Source organism: Prionailurus bengalensis, chromosome E3 (assembly GCF_016509475.1).
Source record: "Prionailurus bengalensis isolate Pbe53 chromosome E3, Fcat_Pben_1.1_paternal_pri, whole genome shotgun sequence".
Lineage (NCBI taxonomy): Eukaryota > Metazoa > Chordata > Mammalia > Carnivora > Felidae > Prionailurus > Prionailurus bengalensis.
The window spans coordinates 6,908,808-6,934,743 of NC_057357.1; the positions used below are offsets into that span (position 1 = coordinate 6,908,808).

The 25,936-nt window shown below is 43.5% G+C and overlaps 1 protein-coding gene across 1 annotated transcript; it reads right to left on the reverse strand.

Annotated features, from left to right (window-relative positions):
* Positions 1 to 293: 293 nt before the first annotated feature.
* KPNA7 (karyopherin subunit alpha 7) lies at positions 294 to 24,180 on the reverse strand. Its single transcript, XM_043559682.1, has 10 exons — positions 24,095 to 24,180; positions 23,274 to 23,402; positions 18,782 to 18,864; positions 18,083 to 18,351; positions 16,619 to 16,701; positions 14,350 to 14,613; positions 12,713 to 12,946; positions 10,420 to 10,602; positions 3,942 to 4,088; positions 294 to 1,006 (listed from the first exon to the last, which is right to left on the reverse strand). The coding sequence occupies exons 1-10, from the start codon at positions 24,158 to 24,160 to the stop codon at positions 893 to 895; spliced, it is 1,572 nt and encodes a 523-aa protein (XP_043415617.1). The 5' UTR covers positions 24,161 to 24,180; the 3' UTR covers positions 294 to 892.
* Positions 24,181 to 25,936: the final 1,756 nt, after the last annotated feature.

Here is a 25,936-nt window from a genome sequence, read left to right on the forward strand (position 1 = left end):
TGTCATGACCTGAGCCGAAATCAAGAGTTAGATGCTTAACTGACTGAGCCACCCAGATACCTCCCAGCAGTATTTAAAAATTTTTTTAACGTTTATTTATTTTTGAGACAGAGAGAGACAGAGCATGAACAGGGGAGGGTCAGAGAGAGAGGGAGACACAGAACCCGAAGCAGGCTCCAGGTTCTGAGCTGTCAGCACCGAGCCCGACGCAGAGCTCGAACTCATGGACTGTGAGATTATGACCTGAGCTGAAGTCGGACGCTCAACTGACTGAGCCACCCAGGTGCCCCAGCCCCCAGAAGTATTTTAGACGGACACCCACACATCTTTCCTCCTCACTTATCAAGGACCAGCGAAGACATGCTTTGGGCATGACATTTTGGTGTGATGCTTCAGACCACAATAGAATTTGATCCCATCTCTACACTCAAATAATATAAATCAAGTCCAATCCTCAGAGCATATCCCACATCCATCACAACACTACCAAGTATTGTGGTCCTAGGTCCTTCCCAGCCCATTCTACTCTCCTTATGACCATCACCCACACAGCTTTCCCTGAAGAATGTTCTGTACTAACAGGCATTCCATGAAAAGGGAAGGGGAAAGAAATACGAATTACTGGTTAAATCAAGTCTACAAGCCAAAGTTTGTCTTAAATAGCTATAGACCATTTTACTGTTTTTAGTGTCTTCCTTTAAGATCCTTAAAGGTAACCACTAAACCACACATTCTTAGGAGATGAATTCCACATGGCTTTAAGACGCAATTGTTTTAACGGCGTTTTTGATAGATGGAGGTGAATGTGTCGAAACTTTTATTAACATTCAGTTTAAAAAGCTTTACACCTGCGGCATGCCAAGATCTAGAAGATTCTTAAAGAAGTTACCCATTAGGGTGTGGTCCTTGGTTTAGAAGTCGTGGGGCCTTGGTAATTTTTTGTTAAGTGGTTTAAGAATTCACAATCTTGGTCCAGGGCTGGTAATATTGTGCCATTTTCTTCTCCCTTCAGGGAAGAAGAGACACTATTATACCTGCAGGCTCCCAGCATGTTATTGCCTTACAGGTGACTCTTTAACATCTTCTATGGATTAACAGTTTGATCAAAATCAGCCTCAAGGCTCCCTCAGAAAAGAGGGTGAAGGAGAAAAGCACCAAAATATTTCTCAGGCTCTACCTTAAATACAGTTTATGTGTGTGGTAAAACATACGTGCCATAAAATTCACCACTTTTAACGATTTGTAAGTAGAGAGTTCCATGGCATTAAGTTCCTTCACATTTCTGTGCAACCACTACCATCCATTTCTAGAACTTTGTCATTTCAAACCCAAGCTCTGTACTTATTAAACACTAACTCCTTATTTCCTTCTCTTCCAGCTCCTGGCACCCACCATTTTCCTGCAGGCCTCTGTGAGTTTGATACTCCTAGGTCCCTGATGTAAGTGAAATCATATGGTATTTGTCCTCTTGTGTCTGGATTCTTTTTAAGTGCAGTTTTGATACATAGAACAGTGCCCTTACAGTGAGTAAGGACACAGTGTAGGTAGTTGTTACTTCTACATCAGAAGTCTTTAGCCTGGAGCCCTTGGATGAGTCCTAGGAATCTGAAACTCCTTTAAGAGATGGGTTTCCTACTTACAAAGTTTTGTAGGAGCCTTAACCCAGAAGATGCTGATTGCTGTTCTGGGTCCTCTCTGTTTTGAGAGCACCCCCTTGGTCCCAAACCAGTATTGACTGACTTCAGGTAGCAACAAACCACCAACATGGTCGTATTTGTTGTATGTCTCTGGATTTTGCTGACGATTCCAATTTGATGCCTAATGGAGTGTCACTCATTCCGTAAAACCCCAGCCCTATGTTTAGTGGGCCACTTAAGAACTTTGAGCTCACCTTCATATGAACACTATCTAATGCAAACGCAACTCAAAACCACAATAAGCCACAACTTCATACCCATTAGAATGACTAGGATCAAAAAACCAGAAAACAACACGTATTGGTAAGGATGTTGAAAAATGGGAACCCTTGTGCATTGCTGGTCGGAATGTACAATGATGCATTCCCTGTGGATAGTAGTATAGCAATTCCTCAAAAGTTAAAAATAGAATTACTATATGACCCAACAATCCCACTTCTGTATATACACCCAAAGAACTGAAAGCAGGAATTCCAAACAGGTATTTGTTTGGTATTTGCTCATACTCAAAGCAACATTATTCCCAATAGTCAAAAGAACAGTCCGAGTAAAGATCCATGAGGAATGAATAAACCAAAATGTAGTATATACACACAATGGAATATTACTCAGCCTAAAAAAAGCAAAGGTGATTCTGACACCAGCTACAACATGGATGAACCTTGAGGGCATTATGCCAAGTAAAATGAACCAATCACAAAAGCACAAATACCGTATGATTCCACTTACATGAGCTATTTAGAGTAGTCAAATTCACAGAGACAAAATGTTAAATGGTGGTTGTCAGGGACTTCGGGGGAGGAAGAATGGGGAGTCCGTGTTTACTGGGAACAGAGCTTCACTTCGGAAACATGAAAGACTTCTAGAGAGGATGGTGGTGACTGCTACCCAGCAACATGAAAGTTTTTTTTGTTTGTTTTGTTTTTTGAGAGAGAGAGAGAGAGAGAGAGAGAGAGAGAGAGAGAGAGAGAGAGAGAAGGAGCACACACAGGGGAGGGACAGAGGGAGAAAGAATCTTTTTTTTTTTTTTAACATTTATTCATTTTTGAGAGACAGAATAAGAGTGAGGGAGGGGCAGAGAGAAAGGGAGACACAGAATCCAAAGCAGGCTCCTGGCTCCGAGCTGTTAGCACAGAACCCAGTGCAGGGCTTGAACTCATGAACCTCGAGATCATGACCTGGGCTGAAAAGTCAGACACTCAATCTAGTGAGCCACCCAGGCACCCCAGAGACAGACAATCTTAAGCAAGCTCCACACTCCACTCTGAGCCGACTTGGGGCTCAAATCTTAAGACTTAGGTTTGATCTTATGATCCTAGGACCATGACCTGATCCAAAATCAAGAGTTGGATGTTTAACCAACTGAACCACCCGGGTACCCCTATGAAGGTACTTTTAATGACCCTGAACTATACACTTAGAAATGGTTAAAATGCTAAGTTTTATGTTGCACATATTTTATTAAATAAAACACATATAAAGAAATGTCTAATGCTGTCTGATCATTATTCCCTGCTCCTGCAGAAAAGTTAAAAGCCTTGTGTGCAGTTTATCCCAAACCCTGTGTTCTGGAAAGAAACAAAATGCAGTAAGTAGCAAAATCATTTTTCAGAAGCTGGGACTGCCTTAGTAGGGTTTTTCAGTAAAAAAAATAATAATAATAATTTCAGGGGTGCCTGGGTGACTCAGTTGGTTAAGCATTCGACTTTGGCTCAGATCATGATCTTGCCTTTCCCAAGTTCGAGCCCCACGTCAGACTCTGTGCTGACAGCTCAGAGCCTAGAGCCTGCTTCAGATTCTGTGTCTCTGTCACTCTCTCTCTCTCTCTCTCTCTCCCCCTTCCCTGCTCATGTGTCTCTCTCTCAAAAATAAAAACATTTAAATAGAGATAAAAAATAAATCACTTCAGCATCATAGCCCTTCCCTCCTGCTCCCTTCCTCACAAGAGGAAAGCAGGGGGAAAGACAAAAAAAAAAAAAAAAAAAAAAGAACAAAATTCTAAACCAGAGACAGCAGGGCAAGCCTTTATGGGACTAGAGTGATTTCCAGGAGCCGGGAAGCTGCCCCTCAAAGGCAGTCCATTCAACATGGACGGGGGGAGAAACTCAGAGCTAAGTCACAAGAGAAGCCCACCTGTCCGGTCACCCACCTCCCAGGGGCAGCACAGGCACCTGCCCAGTGATCACCTGCTAAGGGGCCTCACCAGGAGGTGTGAGAGCTCCTTCCCGCTCTGCAATCACTTACCTCACAAAAATGGTTCTCGATAATGTTCAAAGCAGTCAGGGCAACCTGAGGGTTCTCATGAAGTTGCAAGGCCTCAATTTTATCAACACCACCGATTTCTTCTATCAGGAGACACATGTTTTCCTTCTCTGAAAGCTTCTCTGCTGCCTGTGGGCATGTAAGAAAAAAAGCTCTTTGGAGGCGGAGCTTCGCCTCAGGGGAGTCAAGGGCTCCTGTTCCAGAATGGGCAGCCATAGTTTTATTTTTCCCTAATTAAGACTGCAGGATCTTACTCCTCTTTTGGGTATTTATAGTACACATATTTAGGTTTATATTAATTGCACAAAATACAATTTTTGCCAAGTAAGCTGCCCTCCACAAATACATTGCTGTTACTGTTTAATAGCTATCTCCCTTCTAATTAATGGAAATGGTTTAAAATACAGTTTGAGGGGGGCACCTGGATAGTTCAGTCGGTTAAGCATCTGACTTTGGCTCAAGTCATAATCTCACAGTTCGTGAGCTCAAACTCCACTTTGGGGGAGCCCTGCTTCTGTCTCCCCTTCTCTGCCCTTCGTGGTATTCTCTCTCTTCCCCTGTCTCTCTCCCCTTGCTCACTTGTGCCCTCTCACTCTCAAAAAAAAAATAGGAATACAGTTTGAAAGAATGTTCAAGTAATGCTTTATTTTTGAGAGAGAGCATGAGCAGGGGAGGGGCAAAGAGAGAGGGGGACAGAGGATCTGAAGTGGGCTATGCACTGACAGCAGTGAGCCCAATGTGGGGCTTGAACCCACAAACCATGAGATGACAATCTGAGCCGAAGTCGGATGCTCAACCGACTGAGTCACCCAGGCACCCTAAGTAATGCTATTTAAATACAGGTGTTCTGGCCCTACCCTCACGGTAAAGCCTTGAGAGGTAAGACTAAGGGGACCCTGAGCAACACCATGGCAAATAACCAAGTCTCTGGAAACAAATAACATGAGTGGATTTAATCCAATGCTGATCATCGGATTTATCATCTGGGGCTGTTCATTCATTCAAACACTTGTACATAGACTGTGGGCGAGGCCTACAAAACTAGAGCTCAAGATGGGATTTAGAAAAGGCCTTTTCATAACTCATTTTTGGGGCATACAGGTAGATAATTGTTGCAATACAGAAAGTAGAACACAGTAAATGATCAGTGGTTTACGTTATAGAAGATGTGCATAAAAGGCTTGGGAAGTAGCACACCTTCTTGAAAAACAGTGCTGTGCCAGGGCCAACCATAGGAAACTCCCAGCATTCCCAAAACAAGGAATGGCAAGGACAACTTTTTGAAGGGTTAAGTGTTGCTTATTAGGAGAAGAGGGAATAACCCAGCTAGCTAAATAGCCTATTTGGGGAAAGAGAAGTAAAGAGGCAGCTTTGGTGTCATCTCCGAAGGGCTATGCTCTTTATTTTGTGAGCAATAACCTCCTGTGGTCCAAATTAAACCTTATTTAGGTCACACTGTCTACCTGATGAGAGTCTGTACTGTCTTGTCTAAAGCTGGACACTCTTTGATCTATCTGGGGTCCAAAATGAGTTTTGGCTTTCAGTGAAGAAACCAAGGCAGGACCAATGAGCTAGGATAGCCTCAGAAAGAAAGCTGGGGGATGTGGGATGACCCAGGGCAAGCAGAGCCCTGGAGAAGGATTCTGGATGTTGGCAAAAGAGCAAACAGCCCCAAAGTCACTTCAAGCTGCACTCTGCCGGCCATTAGAGGCTCTCTGCTACCTTGTCCTCCTAACCTGCTATTCCAGTGCCTTTCTCTGATCTATCAGATGTGGTTTTCCCAGATGCCTCCAAGGAAAAAAAAATCCCAAATGTTTAATTCAAATGAAACAGATGAAGTTCAATTTCTCCAGCCCACAAGTGTGCTTTCACCAATGTGTTATGTCGTTATGTCCAACTTTGTCTATGGGCGGCCAAGTCTCTATGCTTCATCCATGTAATTTGTTCAGTCTTCATGTCTAATTGGGTGCTATTTCAAATCTGTTCTTGACTCAGGTCAGTTCTTTCTAAGACAGTTACATGAAAAGGATGATTAAAGTGAGCTTTTAAAAGGAATCCCCTGGTGTTACTTTGAAATTCTTCAAACGGCTTCGTCGCATATAAAAGGACCTTAACCAGATGAATATAGCCAGCCTTCAAGATGGCCTCAGATGATCTCTAACTCCTGATATTCACACCCTTGTATAGTTTCCTCCCATGTTGAGTGGGGCTGATCTGTGTAACCCATAGGACCATGTTGTTGGAATGACTTTCAAGGTTAGGTCATAAAAGCCACTGGGACGTCCACCTTGCTTTCCTAGATTGCTTGTTCCAGAGGAAGCCAGCTACCATGATGAGAATACACATAAATGGTCCTATGAAGAGCTCCAGGTCCAGGAAAGTGACAACTTTCCAAGCATATGAGTGAGCCATCTTGAAAGCTGCTCTTCAGCCTCCATCAAGCCTTCAGATGAAACTGCAGCCCCAGTTGACACCTTGAATCTCATAATAGACCCTGAGCCAGAACCATCTAGCTAAGCTATCCCCAGATTCCTAACCCCAGAAACTAGATGAGATAATGAAGTAAAAGCTTGGTTTGGGAACATAATTCGTTCCAGAAACATGCTCGTAATCCAACACACTTGTCTATCAAAGCTAATTTCCCTGAAAGAAATAATGGGAACTCAGATGAATCATTCCACAACCCCAAAATATTCATATAAAAATCATTAGAATACTGTAATATAATACAAAATAAATACAAGGTATAAAGAAACACTAATTAACCTGCACTTATCTTTGAAAATCTTTATGGCTGGTGTGAAGGAGACAAGGGAGAGGAGGGTTATTGTGTGGGACGAACTTCACTATCACTAACAGAATCACTGCTATCTATTGGCTCAATAGAATCTTTTTCTTTTCATGCAACTTTAACAAGGAGCCTATCCGATGACATTGCTTTTGCTCCTTTTGAGGATTTTGCAGAAATAACATTGCATTGTTGTTAAACAGATTAATTGCTCACACTGCTACAGTCTTATTTGTGTGGGGCTTTTCTACAAAATTTTGCACTGTCTCCCACATTTCACACATCTCCATAATCTCATTTGAAGTGAGGGATTCCTCTGCCTTTTTCTTCTCTCCTCTGCAGAGGCGATCTCCTGCAAAACCTCTTGCTGTTACTCACGAAGCAGACCCATCAGTCTGTCAGTGGTCAGCTCCCGGCCATGTTCCCCTACCAGCTCTTGAATGTCACCCTCCTTCACCTCCAGTCCCATGGCCTTTCCCAAGAACACAATTTCATCAACAACTGCTGGCTCCTATTCATAAGCAAGCCCCTCTAAGTCATGTCCAAGAATGCAATCGGGCCACAGTTTTCTCCAAGCAAAATCAAGGGTTCTCTTGGTGATCCCATACCAGGCTTTATCAATGATCTTGAGGCAGTTCATGATGTGCAAATGATTTTTCCAAAACCCTGAGAGGGTAAGGTTTGTTCCTTTGGTTACCTTGAAGCATTGCTGAAATAGTGCTTTGCTATGAAGCTTTTTAAAGTTTGAAATGAACCTCCTGATCCATGGGCTAGAAAATTGGAATGGTGTTGGGAGGAAGGAACTTGACCTTAATGAACTCAAGTTCCTTCAGTAAGTGGTCCTCAAAGCCTGGCAGGTGAACAGGAGCATTATCCATAACCAGTAAGGTTTTGTGTGACAAATTCTTTTCTAAAATTCTGCAGGACTGAAGGCCTCATTGATCCACCCAATGAACAAGATATGAGTGACCCAAGACTTACTGTTGGACCTCCACATAATGTTTAACTGGCTCTTCTGCACCTTGCATTTCTTGAAGACTCATGGATTCTTGGAATCATACACGAACAGGGGCTTGACTTTAAAATCCCCACTTGTGGGGCACCTGGCTGGCTCAGTAGGTTGAGTAGGTGGCTCAGTAGGCTGACTTCAGCTCAGGTCACAATCTTGCAGTTTGTGAGTTTGAGCCCCACATCGGGTTCTGTGTGGACAGCTCAGAGCCCGCTTAGAATTCTGTGTCTCCCTCTCTCCCTTTCCCTTATTCACACACACACACGCACACACTCTCTCTCTCTCAAAAATAAATCATAAAAAAATAAAATAAAATCCCCACTTGTGGGCACCTGGGTGGCTCAGTCAGTTAAGTTTCTGACTTTGGCTCAGGTCATGATCTCATGGTTCATGGGCTCAAGCCCCACATCAGACTCTGTGTGGACAGCTCAGAGCCTGGAGCCTGCTTCAGATTCTGTGTCTCTGTGTCTGTCTGTCTGTCCGTCTCTCTCTCTGCTCCTCCCCAGATTGTGCTCTCTGAATAATAAGTAAACTTAAAAAATTATTAAAAACAAAATAAAATCCCTGCTTGCATTAGCACCAAGCATGAGGGTGAGATGGTCTTTTGTGGGCTTGTGACTGGGCATTATGTGCTCTTATCTTGTAATGTCGGTCCTCTTTGGCATCTTTTTCCAAAAAAGCCCTGGCTCATCAAGTTAAAAACTTGTTCTGGCAGGTCACACTTGGAAACCATGAGCTTCTGGAACTCGGTGACAGTAGCTTTAGCTGCCTTAGCGTCAGAACTCGCAGCCTCTCCATGTCTTGCAACACTATGGATGTCACTTCTCCTCTTAAAGTTATCAAACCAGTCCCTGCTTGCTTTGAAGACTTCACTTTCTGTTGACATACCTGGCAGTTTACTGACAGGGTTGGTGTACAAGGCCTTTGCCTTCTTGCAGACAAAGTTCTTGGGCACAGCATCACCTGCTAGTTTCTTCTATCTAAAACAAAAGCAACTTTTCTACATCTTCCAGAACATGTGGCCATTGCTTTGATATTTGATATCCTTTTGCTGCATCCAGCCCCCTTCTTTCTTCTTTAATATTGTGCAAATGGTCAACGTCGACTTCTTCTAAAATCTTGCAGTTTTAGCCACTCACATACCTCGTTCATACTTCTTGATTTCCTTCTTCACTTCCACCGTAATCATCTCCTTATTACCATCTTTCTTTTCAATCTTTTTCTGCCTGGGGGCCACGTCTAAGCTCGCATGGATGTTGACTATAGTAATTATTAAACTCTTGTCATATACTGTATTTAATGTAACTAGCAATAAGGCATAGAGTAAAGGGTCTATATCTACAGGCAACCTGACCTAGAATGGGAGAATTCCTAAGCTTACTCTTGTATGGAAAAGCAAGAGTAAAGGGTCTATATCTACAGGCAACCTGACCTAGAATGGGAGAATTCCTAAGCTTACTCTTGTATGGAAAAGCAAAGGACTGTCCACAGGTGCTTTGAAGTGACAAAAAATAGTGCCAGTTGTGGGCACCTTCCAACATTCTGAAAAATCGTCAATTTCTGCCAAACACTGCAGCCTGAAACTGAGCATCCAAGCGTGGAAGATGATCGCCCACAATCCAGTAGCAAGAGAGAGAGAAGAAACATTGGCTCAGTTGTGATCATGGGACATTCGGCATCATGTATGACTTGTATTGCAAGGCATAGATTGTTTATCAGGTTAAAACTTATTATAAATGTTTGCTTGTCTTGTAGAACATGCACAGAACAAGTTACTCACAATCCAAGGTTTTATTGTATTTGTTTTAGACCAGTAGGGAGTAACTGATCATGCAGCAATATAGAACTGACACAAATGGTTTATGAACATTGGCTTAATTTGCCTTTATTTAAGAAATAAAACTTTCCTGGAGTTCTAATTCAAGGCTTTGTAGTCCAATTTCAGCATCTATCTCTGCTAACTTCTTGCTTCTCTTTCAGGTGTACCCTATGTTTTAGCCTTCTAGAAGAGCCAGCCATGTGGTGTACAGGACTGCTTTTCCCGGCTTCAAACATTTGATTGGTTTCTCCATCTCACTCAGAGTAAGCCAAGGTTTTCACATACCTTATGTGATATGGATGCTCTGAGCCTGACCACCACCTTCCATCCCTTTGCTCCCGCCCATCCTTGAGCCCTCTTTCCCCAGATATCCATAAGATTCACTCATTTCTCTTTGATCTTTGCATGCATGTTCTTCGTGAGACAAGTTTCTCCTGACTACTACATTGACGGGATCACCATTACCTTCCTGCTCTGAGCCATCAGCGACTGACCCTTCATCACATAAACTCCCAGTTGTTGGGTCTGTTACTCTCCCCATTAATATATAAGCTCTACCAGAGCAAGGACTTTGTTCTGTGGTATCCTGAGCATCTGAAACAATGTTAGGCATATGGTCACTCACTTGAAAAAATGAAGATGGGCCTTCTTTGAAAGGCCTCTTGTTTTTGTTTTCCATAGGATGCATGAATAGGAGGAGGGTTGGGGGAGTGGAAAGAGAATCCACATAGGGATTTTAAGAACCAAAATAAATGCCTTCGGTTTGGAGACTGCTATTTCAAAACCAACCTGCTTAAAAAAACAAAACAAAACAAAAAAACCCAACCTGCTTAGAGCAGCTCACCTTGAGGATAAGAGAGATAACATCAAGGATGATGGTAACAATTTTGGGGTCTTGGATGGTAAGCAGATTCACCAGTGGCTCCAAGACTCCAGAGTGGACAAGCTGGATCAACTGGTCTATGGTGCCTCCAGTTGTGAAGTTTGCCACGGTCCAAACAGCCTCTTTCTGGACTTTAAATTCTCCCTGAAGAAACAATGTTTACAATCTTTATGGATCCTTAAGAACTTAAATATAGCAATGCTAACTTAGTTCAATTTCTAGGTAGGCTGGTGACAGCCAAGACTGTATATATAATTTACGTTGAACACATCAGCAATTTGCCTCTAGTTCTTGAACAGAGGATAGCACCTTTGAGAAGCCAAGGAGCAGACAGGCTCCCATTAGGACTTAGAGGGAAGTTCTAAATTGGAATGGACTCATTTCCTTAAGTCAGGTTATGGGAATAATATAACGAACATAAACCAATCCAGATAATCTATATATATTAGAAATTATCCTTGGAATTATTTTATTTTTTAACTTGTGAGAGAGAGAGAGACAGAGTGTGAGGAGGGGAAGGGAAGATGCCCTTAGTCTTTCGGATGCAGGGGAACTATGGACAAGAAGCTCCATAGCTACAAAGCTGAGCACACAAAGTGATCTCAGGGAATGAGCCAGACCAGAGGTGTCAGAGGAAGACCATTGAAATATCACTCAATGCATTCCTTGCATTTGTAAGAAACACTTTGCCCAGAGATCTGGGAGTAATTTATCATAGATACTTCTATCCCTGTGCAGAAGGAGTTATTCCCATTTTATGGCTGGGGAAAACTGTGACCTCAGTGTAAAAAAAAGAAAGAAAGAAAGAAAGAAAGAAAGAAAGAAAGAAAGAAAGAAAGAAAGAAAGAAAGAAAGAAAGAAAGAAAGAAAAAAAAGAAACTCAATAACCAAAAACAACTTCGGGCTCCAAGCCAACTGTAGTTCAAAAAGCAATTTGAGGGGCGCCTGGGTGGCGCAGTCGGTTAAGCGTCCGACTTCAGCCAGGTCACGATCTTGTGGTCCAGGAGTTCGAGCCCCCCATCAGGCTCTGGGCTGATGGCTCAGAGCCTGGAGCCTGTTTCCGATTCTATGTCTCCCTCTCTCTCTGCCCCTCCCCCGTTCATGCTCTGTCTCTCTCTGTCCCAAAAATAAATAAAAAATAAATAAATAAATAAAATAAAATAAAATAAAAAAGCAATTTGAAGTAAGATTACTTCTTGATTCAAGGCTGGATGTCTTTTTAATTTTTTTTTAATGTTTATTTATTTTTGAGAGAGAGAGAGAGAGAGAGAGAGAGAGAGAGAGAGAGAGAGATGAAACAAAGAATCCCAAGCAGGCTCCAGGCTCTGAGCTGTCAGCACAGAGCCCAATGTGGGGCTCGAACTTAGGAACCATGAGATCATGACCTGAGCTGAAATCGGACACTTAACCGACTGAGCCACCAGGTGCCCCCATGACTGGAGGTTTCTGATGAGAATCTATATAGACTCATGGTAGCACACAGGATAGGAAGCATCTAATAGATCAAAAGATGCCTTGATTCAGGTTGCACACCTAGGAACCCACCATCCACCCGAGGACAGGAACACCACCGGCAGCTTCTCTTATCCCATCCTATTCCACTTGCCTCCCTGCCCCCAACCAGACAAAACCACTCCTGGCTTTTGTCACCTATAGATAATTAAACTGAGCCCATCCATTCAAAGGGGACAAAAAGAAATGCTGATGGATAGGAGTTGTCCTGGGGAGGGAAGTGGGAATCTGGAGGAAGAAGGAGGTTTTGTTTTACTTCTACTCTTATATCTGGATTTTCAGTATATATTACCACTCCAATCAATGTGATTTTTTACGCTGAAAAAAATCCAGTGTACAATATCACCATAACCCAATAGGTTCTTCCTCCTCAAACAGAACAAAACTTCCCCCTCTCTTGACAAGTAGAGTGGATGCCACATTCTTCTAACACCAAAGATAAGCCAATATTTACCAGCTCAGGATTTTTTTTCTGAATATTTGAGCTGGGGGGGGGGGCAGGGGTGGGAGGGGTCACCTTTTCATTGAACAATGCTTGTTTAGTCTCCTAAGTCTTTAATGGGTTGTCCAAAATGGATGCCTCTTCCTTTTTTTTTTTCCCAGGGAGAATTAGGAAACTAAGGTTTCATAGCTCTGTTGTGATCTCGAGTAATTTGCTTCTTAGGTGGTGTCTGAACTCCTGAAGGGGTTCAACGTGGGGCCAATTGGAAAACAGCCTTTTGTCACAGAATGCACCACTTACATTTTTTAGCAGAGCCACCAAGGGAGGCAGCGTGCCACAAGCAATCAGCTGCTGGATGTGCTGGCAGGGCCCTGCGGCCACATTGCTCAAGGCCCAAGCCGCCTCCTTCTGGATGGAAGACCTGGGATGCATCAGGAGCTGGGGCAGCACGTTCAGGATGCCCGCGTCAATGGCCACCTGGGTCTGGTGATCTGTTCCTGTGACAATGTTCCCCACGGTGCGGAGAGAGGGGGTCTGGAAGAACAAGGCTGCAAGTGTAAGCAAGCTTTGCCAATTTATCACAACAGAAGGGGACAGTCACACCAAGCTATGTACACTCCCAAATATGCGTCCTGCTATGTTGATGGTGCTCAGGAAACCTGTGAATGATGATCAAATCCATGATCTTTATTAATTCAGCACATCCATAGCCATTTGCATAGTCTGAAGGTACTTGCTAGCCTCTCAACAGTTCCAGGTTCAGTGAGACAGAGGTCAAGGGATGGCTTTATTAAGAAATGATGCTGTCCTTCCATAATCTTACACTGGGAAAATCGCTAAATTGATTACAGTATTTATAATGTGGTAACTTCTACTGAATTTGTATTTAGCAGGAGTGTCAGGTTCCTGCTGTATATTTAATTGGAGCTAATGAGATCCCAATGGCATTTGTTGATGTGTTCACAAACACCCTCTCAACTCTGAAGGTCCCCAGGATGGGTCTGCAATTGGGCTCAAGACAACAGTCCTCTGAGGGCTGACTGTGCATTCATTTTGGTTTCTCTGCACTGTAGTGGCTGCCCCAGCACAGACCACCAACAGTTCTAGAGCTTTCCTAGCCTTTCATGCTAGGTATCTGCTACTCAAGTGAGAGGTGGAATAGGCCAATCACAGCCTTGGAAGGATGGTTCCAAATGGGCCCTCGACACCCAGGACATACAGCTTCTTATTCTCTTCATACCCTCCCTCCTCTCAATATCATCCCCCCAAACTAACCTTGATGTCTGAATAATATTATGCTAATCTAGGCACAGATGATTGTGAAGCCTGCATAAATATACAAGGCTAGCCATAGAAGTCAAAAGGGGCACCCATGTTTTAAGGCATATCTTCAAGAAGCTTATAAGTGACATGTTTCCTATCCTAGCCAAGTATTTGATGTTGACTTTGTTTCATTTTTACCTAGACTATTTCAGTAGTCTAATAACAAACTAGGGAGAGGATAAGAGGGAATTTTCTTTTACCCTCGAGTAAAAAATTTAAATGTTATAATGAGCTTTACGTTAGCACACACACACACACACTCACGCATACCCTGCATTAGCCAACTGGTTAACATCCACATGCACGGACCACTGGAAGGAAAGGCCACAAAAGGGTGGAGGGACCAGAAGCAATTTCAATGTGCTGCTTTTCTATACTTTCTAGTTACCAGATTAAGAAAAAGTAAGTTACTTAACATCCACTAGGCTTTTCGATCAAAATACATTCAAGTCCTTGGCTAGACAGTAGCAGAGACCAGGGCAATACAGACCACAAGCTTTGTTCTAGGTAAAGTATTAGAGCTGATGGTGGGAGAGGTCTCACTCAAGTGAGTATGACTCCCACATTCTAGTTGGAAGGTTCATACAGAGACAGGCAGGACCAGGGACATTTACCAAGATATTGAGCTCTGAGCTGGTCATGAGCTGGACCAGCCTGGGTAGGACGCCCGTGTCTACCACTTGGCCGATGCGCTCATTACAGCCATCACTGAGGTAGGACAGGGCCCAACAGGTGTCCGAGAGAACCTCGCCATCTTCATGCTGCAGGAGGTGGAAGAGCACGGGCAACATTTGCTTCACTGCTCTCTTGCAGGGGTAAGGGCTCTTGTTTCGGCAAAGGTTGGACAAAGTCCATGTGATGTTCCGCAGAAATGTGATCTGTAACAAGGAGACTGCTTCCAGCATCAGGGGCAAAGGAGGAAAAAGGCCAATGGCTACATGTCCTTGCCATATTTCATCAATATTATTGACGAGTGTGAAGCAAAGAATTTGAGCTTCACGCAGACTTTGTTCTCAGTAGTGATGCACACTAGGGAGACTGAGAACGAGTTTAGGTTTCCTATTCAAATGTTATATGTAGGTTTCCTTGGATTCTTCAAAATGTCCCTCCCACCTGGACTCAGTTGATGACCCTGTTTTCACTTCTCATCGACAAAACAAAGGTCAAGCAGGAGTTGCTTGGTCTGCCTAGTAACCCTACCAACATGTGGCAACCACATTTCTGATCTTTGTTCAGGGGTCAGTCTTCCTACTCCACATCTGGATCCCATTTTTGCCTTTGAAGATTCTGTCCCCATGACCACCTTTCTGCCCTGGATCACTCCCACACTCTGGGACCCCTCCGTCTCTCTAGCCATGGTCCTGCTTCTATTTGTAGAGTCCAGCCCTCAAGGATGTGTCTATATTTGCATCTACCTTGCAGCTTCTTACTTGTTCTTCCACCCCTCTGGTCTGATTTCTGCCCCTACTTCTTTTTACTTAGTGATGAAATCAGCTTTTTCCAAGTCACCAAATCCAACAGCTGCTTTTTCAGTCTTAAAGTTACCATCCCTATCAGAGGTATTTAGTACCCCTCTTGAAAAAGCTCTTTTTGGCACCTATGACCCCAAACCTGCATTTCTATCGCCAAATGGGCTGTTTCTTCTCAGTCTTTGGGGTGGGCTCTGCCTGTCTTCGGAGTGTCAGAACTCTTGAGACTTAGTCACAGGCTCTCCTCATACTCTAGGTCAGGGGTTGGGGCAAATTCTTTCTATAGAAGGCCAGATAGTAAACACTCTCAGCTTTATGGACCATAGGGTCTCTCTGGTGCAACAAGTCATCTTTGCCCTTGTAACATTACAAAAGCAACCGACAATATGGGCATAAATAAATGGGGATGGCCATGCTCCAATAAAACTTTATTTATAAAAGTAAGCATCTAGCCCTGCTCTAGTTGATCTTGCCAAGCTGGATGACAGATGTGTGCACAATCATCTAGACCAACATTATCCATCCTGACATTGCTACGATGGTGTCTCTCACACTCTTCAACTTAATATGTACAACTAAGGCTCTGATTCCTTCTTCCCTCCATCTTCCCATTTCTCTAGGAGGACCGTCATAACAAGGTAACCCAAAACCAGAGGGCATCCTTGCTTCTTTCTATCTCCCATGTCCAACATGGCAGCATCCCATCTCTGTTTGCTATCATTTTACAAGCAGCCAGAAGGGTCTTTCTAAAAGATCAGATCACTTCACTTCCTGCCTTGAGATCCTTCAAAGCCTTCCCTCTGTCAGCATGAGGAAGTCTAAGTCCCTTGCCCTACTTTTCCTCTTACATTGCTCTCTCCTTGTGAACTCCCTGGTCATGTCAGCTTTTTTCTGGTTCCATTAGGTCAGGTTTTCTCCCACCCTGAGGGCTGGGTATTCCCTTGGCTTTTAGAAGCTACCTTCTCTTCATTTTTGTTTGAAGCAAATCTAAAACCCAAATTTATCTCCAGTGGGGTCGGGGTGGGGGAGCTCTATTGTTGCCACATCAATCAACTCTGACTCTAAGCTTCAAATCAAGACCCAGTACCCAGGAACATAACTGGAGACCCATTAATTCTATCTGTGCCCCTTGAATGGAGAGCTTAGTCATCTACTTTTGAAGGACTATAATTTTAGAAAAACTCTAATGGAACTCTTCCAATGCCACCCCCCCAAAAGTAAAATCAGCACTAGTGGCCCCTGGGGGCAAATTTCCATCAACCTCTACCCAAGGTGATATTCAGTCCTAGGTCTTGCTTATAAGTGCTGTCCTAAGGGGCAAGGCAGCACCCATATGACCTAACTGACTTGAAAATACTTCCACAATTTCAGAAACGTGTCACCTAGCTAGCTTTTCTACTTTAAAGACACTTACAGGTATGGTTGATGAAACCAGGGCCAGCAGATGTGGAATGGCATTGCTCGAGATAACCAGGTCTCTGAATTCTGGGCCATCACCTTCAAATAGATAAGAATGTGACATCTGAACAGGGAACAAAGAGAATCCTGGAGGTAAGCGACTACTTTTTTAAAAGCCTGTGCAAAGGGTGAGATGCCAAAATGCATTCCTGGGTTGGGCAAATACTTAGGATACCCATGAACTAGATTCTCTGTCTCCATCATGTTGGTTGGGTAGATAGACCAGATGTGTGCACCACACAGCAATGACTGTCATAGGCAGTCTGTGGACACATCAAGGAGCCAGCCAATAGCCCAGGAAGCGTCCTCGAGACTCTAAATGCCGATGGTACTTCATAGCATGGTTCTCAAGAAGATGAAGGCTATTACAGGCCAAATTGTCTTCCCAGAAGATGTTGACATGGGACAGAGGCTTCCAAAAGCAACTCAAAACCAAGTCTGGGAGATGGGTAGATGCTAGCCATCTGCTATCTGCTGCTCAAGTGAGAATACCAATTTGAGACCCTAGAAGTCTCAGTTTGTAATTCTTCAACCACCAGGACAAGGCATATGTTACTTTATACTACCCGATTTTGCCTGTTCCTTACTGAACCAGACAAAATGAGGGACAAAGTCTCTGTAATAGGTGCTTCATTTCTGCAAGCATTTACCACGCAGACTTACTTTATATTCTGCATTTGCTATCCCAATACCCTAAGTCCTTGGAGGTCTCATCACAGTGTTTGCTTCTGCTGATTCAGTCATGGTGGGTTGTTGACTCTCTGAACTTGAAACTGCTAACATTTGGCTGATCTTAATTTGTCAAAATCCAGAGGGGCCCAATTGAGTTCATATCCCTCCCAAGAGTATTGTATTTATATCCAGCCAGGAATGCTAGAACTTTCAACACTGTCGCACTAACTCCTCAGTTCGTGCTTTCCTGGCCCATGCAGGGAATACAGCAGCAAGCCCCAAACTCACAAGGCCATTTTAGGATTGCATTTTCAGGGAAGACTTTTACCCCAAACTGAGGAAATATTATCTTTTGTTACATTCCCTTGGCAACTTTTACTGGAGGTAGAATTTTTTCAAGGTCCTGCATTATGAATGGGTGCATCATAAATGTCACAGTGCATGGGTCAAAGACTGGTCTTCTGTTCCTGAGGCCATTGAGACCTGAGGCCGTAGGACCCCAGTATTGGCAGATGGCCTTAGGCGGCCTTTAGCTTTCAGTACGTACTGCATCATCTAGTTTCAGCTTTAATTTTCAGCCTCTGAACTTGACTCTGAATTTTGGAAAAGCCTGTCAGGCCTCCCCACTGTTTCTGGATATTTAAACTCAGATGATCAAGTCTATGATGCTACCCAAAGAACTCCCATAGCATGCCAGGCCAGGTGCCTGACCCACTGGTTTCCTAGCCCTTTATGAGGAGTGTCTTACCTGCTATATTACCAAGGGCCCACACTGCCTGTTCACACACAGTCATGTGGGGGGAAGACAGGAGCTCAACCAAAGGTTGGATGGCCCCACTTTCCACAACCGCCTGAGTCTGCTCTGAAGTCCCAGAAGCAATGTTGGTCAGAGCCCAGGCTGCCTCGAACTGCAAGCAGGGGTGAAGTGATGACTTCAGGAACTCCACCAGCCTGGGAATGAGCCCGGCTTCAACAATCAGTTTTAGAGGAGGGTTCCTTTCACGGGACAGCATTTTCCTTCGCAATCAGAGGGAAAAAAATAAAAGCAAGTCATGTGAGTCTGATATTAAGAACCTCCTTTATAAATGCTCTTGGCATTTCTAGCTATCAAACAAGACTAACAGCTGGGCCAGAGCCACTTAATATCCTAAAGTCCAGCCCATGGCACTTGGCAGTGATGAAGCAACATTTTTCCCTTCAGGTATTATCTATGAGCAGAGATTCCTATAGAGGCCAATTTAAATTAAGCAATTCATCTCTGACAACACTTGCATATCTTAAGATGTTCTCAAGGACAGTGTAGAGGAACAATTTAGTCTTGCTTTTGAACAGACTCACCTTCTCTTATGTTGCATGGGCATTTTGTCACTGCCACAAAACCAGGAAGGCCCCTGAAACTTATTCCTAGCTTGGAACCTATGAATAGCAGAAGTCTGTTTAGCCATACCTGGCTGCCTGGGTGGCCTGGAAACATAGGTCTGGATCTGAGGCATTCACACCATTGATTATTTCTTGCAGGTTGAGGCTGACCTGCAAGAAGAGATGCTTTTGGGTCAGAGTCTCTGCGAAAAGGAACCATGAAGGTCATCTGGTCTAACCATCTATCTGATTAGAACAAGCTGGCTTGGGCAGTATGCTGGTCTGCATTAGGGGAGAGAAAGACATTTGGTGGTCTTATAGGACACACAGATCTGTGGGACCCTTCCCATGCTCTGGGGAAGGGGTAATTCTTATAATCACTTGGATTCCCAGCACCTTGTCATTCCATGAAGAACATGCTAGTTATGATCAGCAAAAATACAGTAAGGATCTCCAAAAATTCTCTTCTCCAAAACACCACCACTACCACCACCAACAACAACACAAATAGAATCAACCTTCCAAACTCTAGAAACTAACCAAAGGCTTGTAGCCCAATTTGTTTTGAGCCAAAAAGAGATTATTCAAGAAAAACAGCTAATCTTGAAGAATTCTAGGAAACAAAAATGCATCAACGTATGAACAGGATTATACATCCTGATCGACTGGGATCCAATCTGGGAAGGCAGGGGTGGTTCAACATGGGAGCATCAATGTAGTAGGACATATTAATAGAATATTAATTCTATTAATAGAATTAATGGGGGAGGAACATAAAATTATCTCGATAAATGCAGGGTAAGAGCATTTGACAAATTCAACCACCCTTCCATGATAGAATAGCTGGAAATAAAAGGAAACTTCCTTAACCTCATAAGGTCATTTTTTTTTTCTATAAAAAAAATCCCCCCTCAAGGGAGGGGAGGGTGGGTGATGGGTATTGAGGAGGGCACCTGTTGAAATGAGCACTGGGTGTCGTATGGAAACCAATTTAATAAATTTCATATTAAAATAAATACATAAATAAATAATAAAAAATAAAAAAATCCCACCTCTCGCATCACAATTAATGGTAAAAGATGGAAAGCTTCCCCTTAAGATCAGGAACAAGACAAGGATACCTCCTTGCTCTTATTCAACATAGTATTGGAAGTTCTAAACAGATTAATTAGGTAAGAAAAACAAAGCCATCCAGATTGGAAAAAGAAGTAAAATTGTCTCTATCTGCAGAAGACAAAAACTTGTATATGGATGATCCTGAAGAATCCCCCCACATACACACAAATTAGAGCTAACAACCAAACATAGCTAGGCTGCAGGGTTAACATACAAAAATCACTTGTATCTCTATATAGTAGCAGTGAACACTCCAAAGCTGAAATTAATAATTTTATTTACAATAACATCAAGAAGAATAAAAGACTTGGGAATAAATTTAGCAAAAGAAGCACATGACTTACATGCTGAAACTATTTTAAAAAATTAGAGAGGGCCTAATATATTAAAAAATACCCCATGATCATGAATTGGAAGACTTAATGTTGTTAAGATGGCAATACTCTTATAAACTGGTCTACAGATTCAGTGTAATCTCCATTAAAATCCTAGCTGTCTTTTAAAAAAAAAATGAATTTATTGTCAAATTGGCTTCCATACAACACCTAGTGCTCATCCCAACAAGTGTCTTCCTCAATGCCCATCACCCATTTCCCTTCTCCCCTACCCCGATCAACCCTCAGTGTGTTCTCTGTATTTAAGAGTCTCTTATGTTTTGCCTAAATCCTAGCTGTCTTGCTAGAAGAAATTGGCAAGTTGATTCAAAAATTCATGTGGAAATGCAGGGGATTCCAAACAGCTAAAATATCTTGAAAAAGAAGAACTAAGTTGGAAGACACTTCCCTATATCAAAACCACCACAAAGCTACAGTAATCAAGTCTGTGCTACACGGACATAGGGTAAACATGTTGATCAATGGAAGAGAATCCGAAGTCTACAAATAAACTCTCACGTGTATGGTCAGCTGATGTTAGACAAGGGATTTAAGACCATTCAACAGGGACAGGACGGTCTTTTTGATACGGGGACAATGAGATATCCACACATGGGATGATGAAATTGGACCCCTAACTCACACCATTTACAAAAGTTTATTCAAAATGGATCAAAGGTCTAAATGTAACAGCTAAAACTATAAAACTCTTAGAAGGAAACTTGGACATAAATCTCTGTGACCTTGGATCAGGCAATGGATTTTTTTTTTCATGTTTATTATTTTAGACAGAGAACATGAGTGAAGGAAGAGCAGAGAAAGAGAGAGGGAGACGAAGGATCCGAAACAGGCTCTGTGCTGACAACAGAGAGCCTAATGCAGGGCTTGAACTCATGAACCATGAGATCATGAACTGAGCTGAAGTTGCTTAACCAACTGAGCCACCCAGGCACCCAAGGCAATGGATTCTTAAATATGATACCTAAAGCACAAGCAACCAAATAAAAAAGTAGATAAATTAAACACTTTCAAAATTTAAGACTTTTGTTCAAGGATTCTACTAAAAAAGTAAAAATGACAATCTACAGAGTAAGAGGAAATATTTGCACATCATGTATCTGGTAAGGGTCTAGTATCCAGAATAGACAGTGTAAAGAACTCTTACAACTCCACAAGAGAAAGACAAATTACTCAATCTTAAAATTGAGCAAAGGGTTTGAGTACACATTTCTCCAAAAGATACACAAATAGCCAATAAGCACATCAAAAAATGATCATTAATCGTTAGGAAAACATACCAAAATTCCAACAATATAGCCCTTTGTACTCACTAGATGGCTACAATCCCAGAATGGACAAGTGTTGGTAAGAGAGCCAGCATGTACAATGATACAGCTACTTAGGCAAACAGTTTGGCAACATATTTGTTTCCTATTGTTTCTGTAAAAATTACCACAAATTTAGTGGCTTAAAACACCACATCATCTTCTAGTTCTGGACATCAGAAGTTCACAATCAGCTTCACTGGACTGAAGGCAGGGCTGGCTTCTCCTGGCGGCTCTGAGGAAAGAATCTGCTTCCTTGCCTTGTTCAGCTTCTAGAGAGGCCACGTGCATTCCTTGGCTTATGACTCCCTCCCTCCATCTTCAAAGCACAATATGCTAATCTCCCCTTCTGTGGTCCTATCACCTGCTCTGACTTGTCCTTCATCCTTACTGTAAGGGCCGATGTGATTACACTGGGTCCATCCAGATAATCCAGGATAATCTCCCCATCTCAAGACCCTTAACTTAATCACATCTACAAAGTCCCCTTTGCCATACAAGGCAACATTTATAGGTCCTGGGGATTAGGAGATGGAGGTATTTGGAGGGGGAGCCACTGTTCAGTTTACCTCCAGCCTCAAAGAGTTAAACAGGATGACAATATGACCCCGCAATTCTCCTCCTAGGCATGCTCCCAAGAGAACTGAAAACACATCCACACAAACATTTGTGCACAAAGCACCATTATTCATTATAGCCAAAAAGTGGAAATGCAAATGTCCACCGACTAACGAATGGATAAACAAAACTTGGCATGTCCATACAATGAAATATTATTCAGCCATAAAAGCCATGAAGTCCTGGGGCGCCTGGGTGGCTCAGTCAGTTGAACATCTGATACTTGATTTCAGCTCAGGTCATGATCTCACAGTTTGTACGTTTGAGTGCCAAATTGGGTTCTGCACTGACAGTGTGCAACCTGCTTGTGATTGATTGATTGATTCATTCATTCATATTCTCTCTCTCTCCCTCCCTCCCCCTCCCCTACTCACATGTGTACACGCACATGCTCTCTCTCAAAATAAACAAACTTGAAAAAAAAAAAAGGAATCAAGTATTGACATATGTTACAACACAGACAAGCCTTGAAAACATTATGCTGAGAGAAAGAAGCCATGTACAGAAAGTCAGAGAATGCTAACAGCCATTCCGTTTAATGGCTGCTAATGTGTCATCAGATCTACTTGCCCAGATCGAATTTAGCTCTGCCCTGTAAGACTCCTAATCCTAGCAGGGTGCAATAATGCATGTGGATGGTTAAGATGGGACACAGACAGTGGCAGATCATAAAAGGATGTAGAGCCACGACTATCAGAGTCTAAGAAGAGAAACTCCCCAGTCAAGGTATTCTGGAAAGGACCCACGAAAGACAGCATTAGGCTGCACATCAACGCAGAATTTGCACTGAGTGAGGTTGGGGTGGATGGGGAACTGATGATGAAGGACAGCACTCGGGTCCTAGGCAAGACTTTATATGCTGAGTGACTAGATGTAACCCCTCATTTCTTATTTCTGGCCGAGGGATGGTAAGTTCATTTCCATTAGAAGCTGCACTTCATCTACCCCATCTCTCTCAGAACATAGATCCCAGACTCACAGCCACAAAGGTAATGGCCCTTTGCTTTCCAACACCACCAGCTTACCTCTACCCCCCTCCTTAAAGACCCGGGATTAGCGTTTCCAAGTTCCGAATGTATTAAACATTTTCAAGCCAGAGAAACCTGCTGAGCCACCGTCCTGAATGCCATATTCCCAATGTACGTACTCCTTTGGTTAGTTGTTCAGAAGCTGGGTCAGAGGAGACATTGGTGATATTTCTCCTCTTTAAGGCCTGCTCATCTTTCTTGGCCTTCCGGAGCTCCAGGCTGACTGCCATCCGCTGTTGCCGCCTCATCTAACGAGAAAAAAGAAAGAACCAGAGCCCTTAGAGCAGGGGAGTCAGGTTGTCACCCCATTTAGCTAAAACATGCCTCAAAGCATCTGATTTCACTTTTACAGTGACAACAGTAAACAGCCCAGAAGAGTTAATATTACACAGTAAATAGCACGGTTTACTGCCTCTGCTTTCTCCTAACACCACATCCAGAAAAGTAGTTAACTTTCTTCCCAAAGTGAAGGAAGCCTGTCTACATTCTCGGCAGGCCAGGACTCTCAGCTGTAGAACCATCCAAGCAAAGTGTACCATTGTCCCGAGTCTGAGCACATCTCTATCAGTACTGATTGGTCCCGCAAGGGCAGGCCTGGGCCTCCCAACTGGAGATCTAGGCAGGGCTGGGGACCATGGCCTCTGAAGACATGACCCACATGTCCCTGACCATTTCCACCATTAGAGATCAGTCTACAGGTCATTGGAGCCTTGATCCAGCCCTGGATGCCAGACCGAGGGAGAGTAAAATTAAAAACAAAACAAAATAGACCCTTTTATCTTGGTTCAGGACAAACTCCTCGACTCTATTGAGAATCCTGGGGGAAATGATCTAACCTGGGTTCCCCACATCACCTTCCCCTCCATTTCTGATACATTCCAGCCATGAGATTTTTACTGCACTACTGCTTCATAGGGCGAAGCAGTTGCTTGGTACTCACAGATGCATCTTTGCCTCGGTACTTAAATTTTCTCAGCCTCTCTTCTGGAGCATCCAAAGTCGGCATATTGACTGGAACAGTCAACCACCTGTAGGTAGGGCAGTTACCAGGAGATTTTCAGTGCCCAGTGTGTGGGCTCCTATGTGACGGCCATCCTTGCTCTAAGCCCCTAAGGGGCCCCCGGTGAATCGGAGAGCAGACTCAGGAGGCCAGCTTGCACGGGCATCACCATACCAGCTCAACAAGCAATGAGCACCGTGCAAGCACAAAGGAGACCAGCCCTGGGCTGCAGGAGTAAGGGATGCCTTTTAGATGCCTTTTGGCTTGAACCTGGCCTGTGGTGGCTGGGATAAGCTATAAGGCAAGCACAGAGCCATCTCACGTGGCTGTGTCCAAGGAGTTCTGTACAGAGCATACGTGCAGGCCGGTGGTGCCCAAACCAGGCTAGGACAGGAAGAGGATGGCCCTCTTCTCCCACACCCAATCCACCAGCCCTTGGGTCAGGATGGTCTCCAGCATGACCCGCTCGTTCTAACTCTGGTAGATTGCCTCCACCCGAACCAGGCCACCATCACCTTTCAGCCACACTAGAGCAACTGCCTCCCAATGGTTCTCCCTGCTTCTACCATTGCTCTATTCCAATCTGTTCAATACACAGAAGCCATGTGATCTCCTAAAGATGAGCATCTGATCATTTAATTCTCCCTGCTTTAAAACACTCTACTGGCTGCCTGCTGAGTTTAGAAGAAAACTCAGTTCCTGTGATACCCATCCTGCGTGATCTGGCCCAAGCTCACTTCACCTGCAGCAACACTTTGAATTCCTATGTAAGCATCTAAGGATCTTCTCAGTCTGCTCTATAATCTCCACAGATTTTACCACCCACCCAATATTTTCTTGTTTATCTTCCTTTCCCTATTCCCAATCACAATGGGGTCACATATGTCCTAGCTACGATTCCTCAGCCCTTTCACGATGCATGACATATAGTGAGTAGGTACTCAAATCTTTGAAGGTGGTGGGTGGTAGGTCACAAAGAGAGCTGGTCCCCAGTTAGAGGAGGTTATTCAAATCAGGCCACATTTTAACTTTCTACAAGGCAGCTGGGAATGACATTTCTTACAAGTGTGCAATGAACGTCCATCTGTTCCCAAGAATCCGGGATGAGCCAGACAACACTGGAGAGAAAACTGGATAAAGAAGACCAGAGTTGGGGTGCCTGGGTGGTTCAGTCTGTTAAGCGTCAGACTCTTGATTTTGGCTCAGGTCATGATCTCACAGTTCATGAGTTGGCCCTCCGTGCTGACAGTGGGGAGCCTGCTTGGGATTCTCTCTCTCTTTCCCTTTCTCTGTTCCTTCCTCTCTCTCTCTCAAGAATAATTTTTTAAGTTGTTAAAAAAAGAAGAAGAAGAAGACCAGAGTCTATTACCTCTATTCTTGAGCATATAACAGCTGGGAATAATTTGGCCAGGAAAGACTAATTCAGACACATCAGTTTGGATGGGACCGTGTAGGCAAGTAGAATTCCAGAAGTAGAGAGCCAAGACCGAGGTCTTAAGAAGACAGATGAACTCCGTTTGAGAACAGAACGAGAACAGAGTCTCGATGACATTCCTGGTAGGGCCTAAAAGAAAGAACCAGCAAGGGACCAGGCAAAAAGAGAGTTTGAGTCAGAACAAAAGAATGATAGTGTCTGAGGCACAAGCTGTAACAGCAGCTACCAGGCCACCGAGGACGATTCCCTAAACACAGTGCCACCGGCCAGCCACAGCTTGAAAGAGCAAGCGGGCTAAGCCTCAAGCCAGAGAGTAATCATGTTCTAGACTTTCATCTACTTTTAAA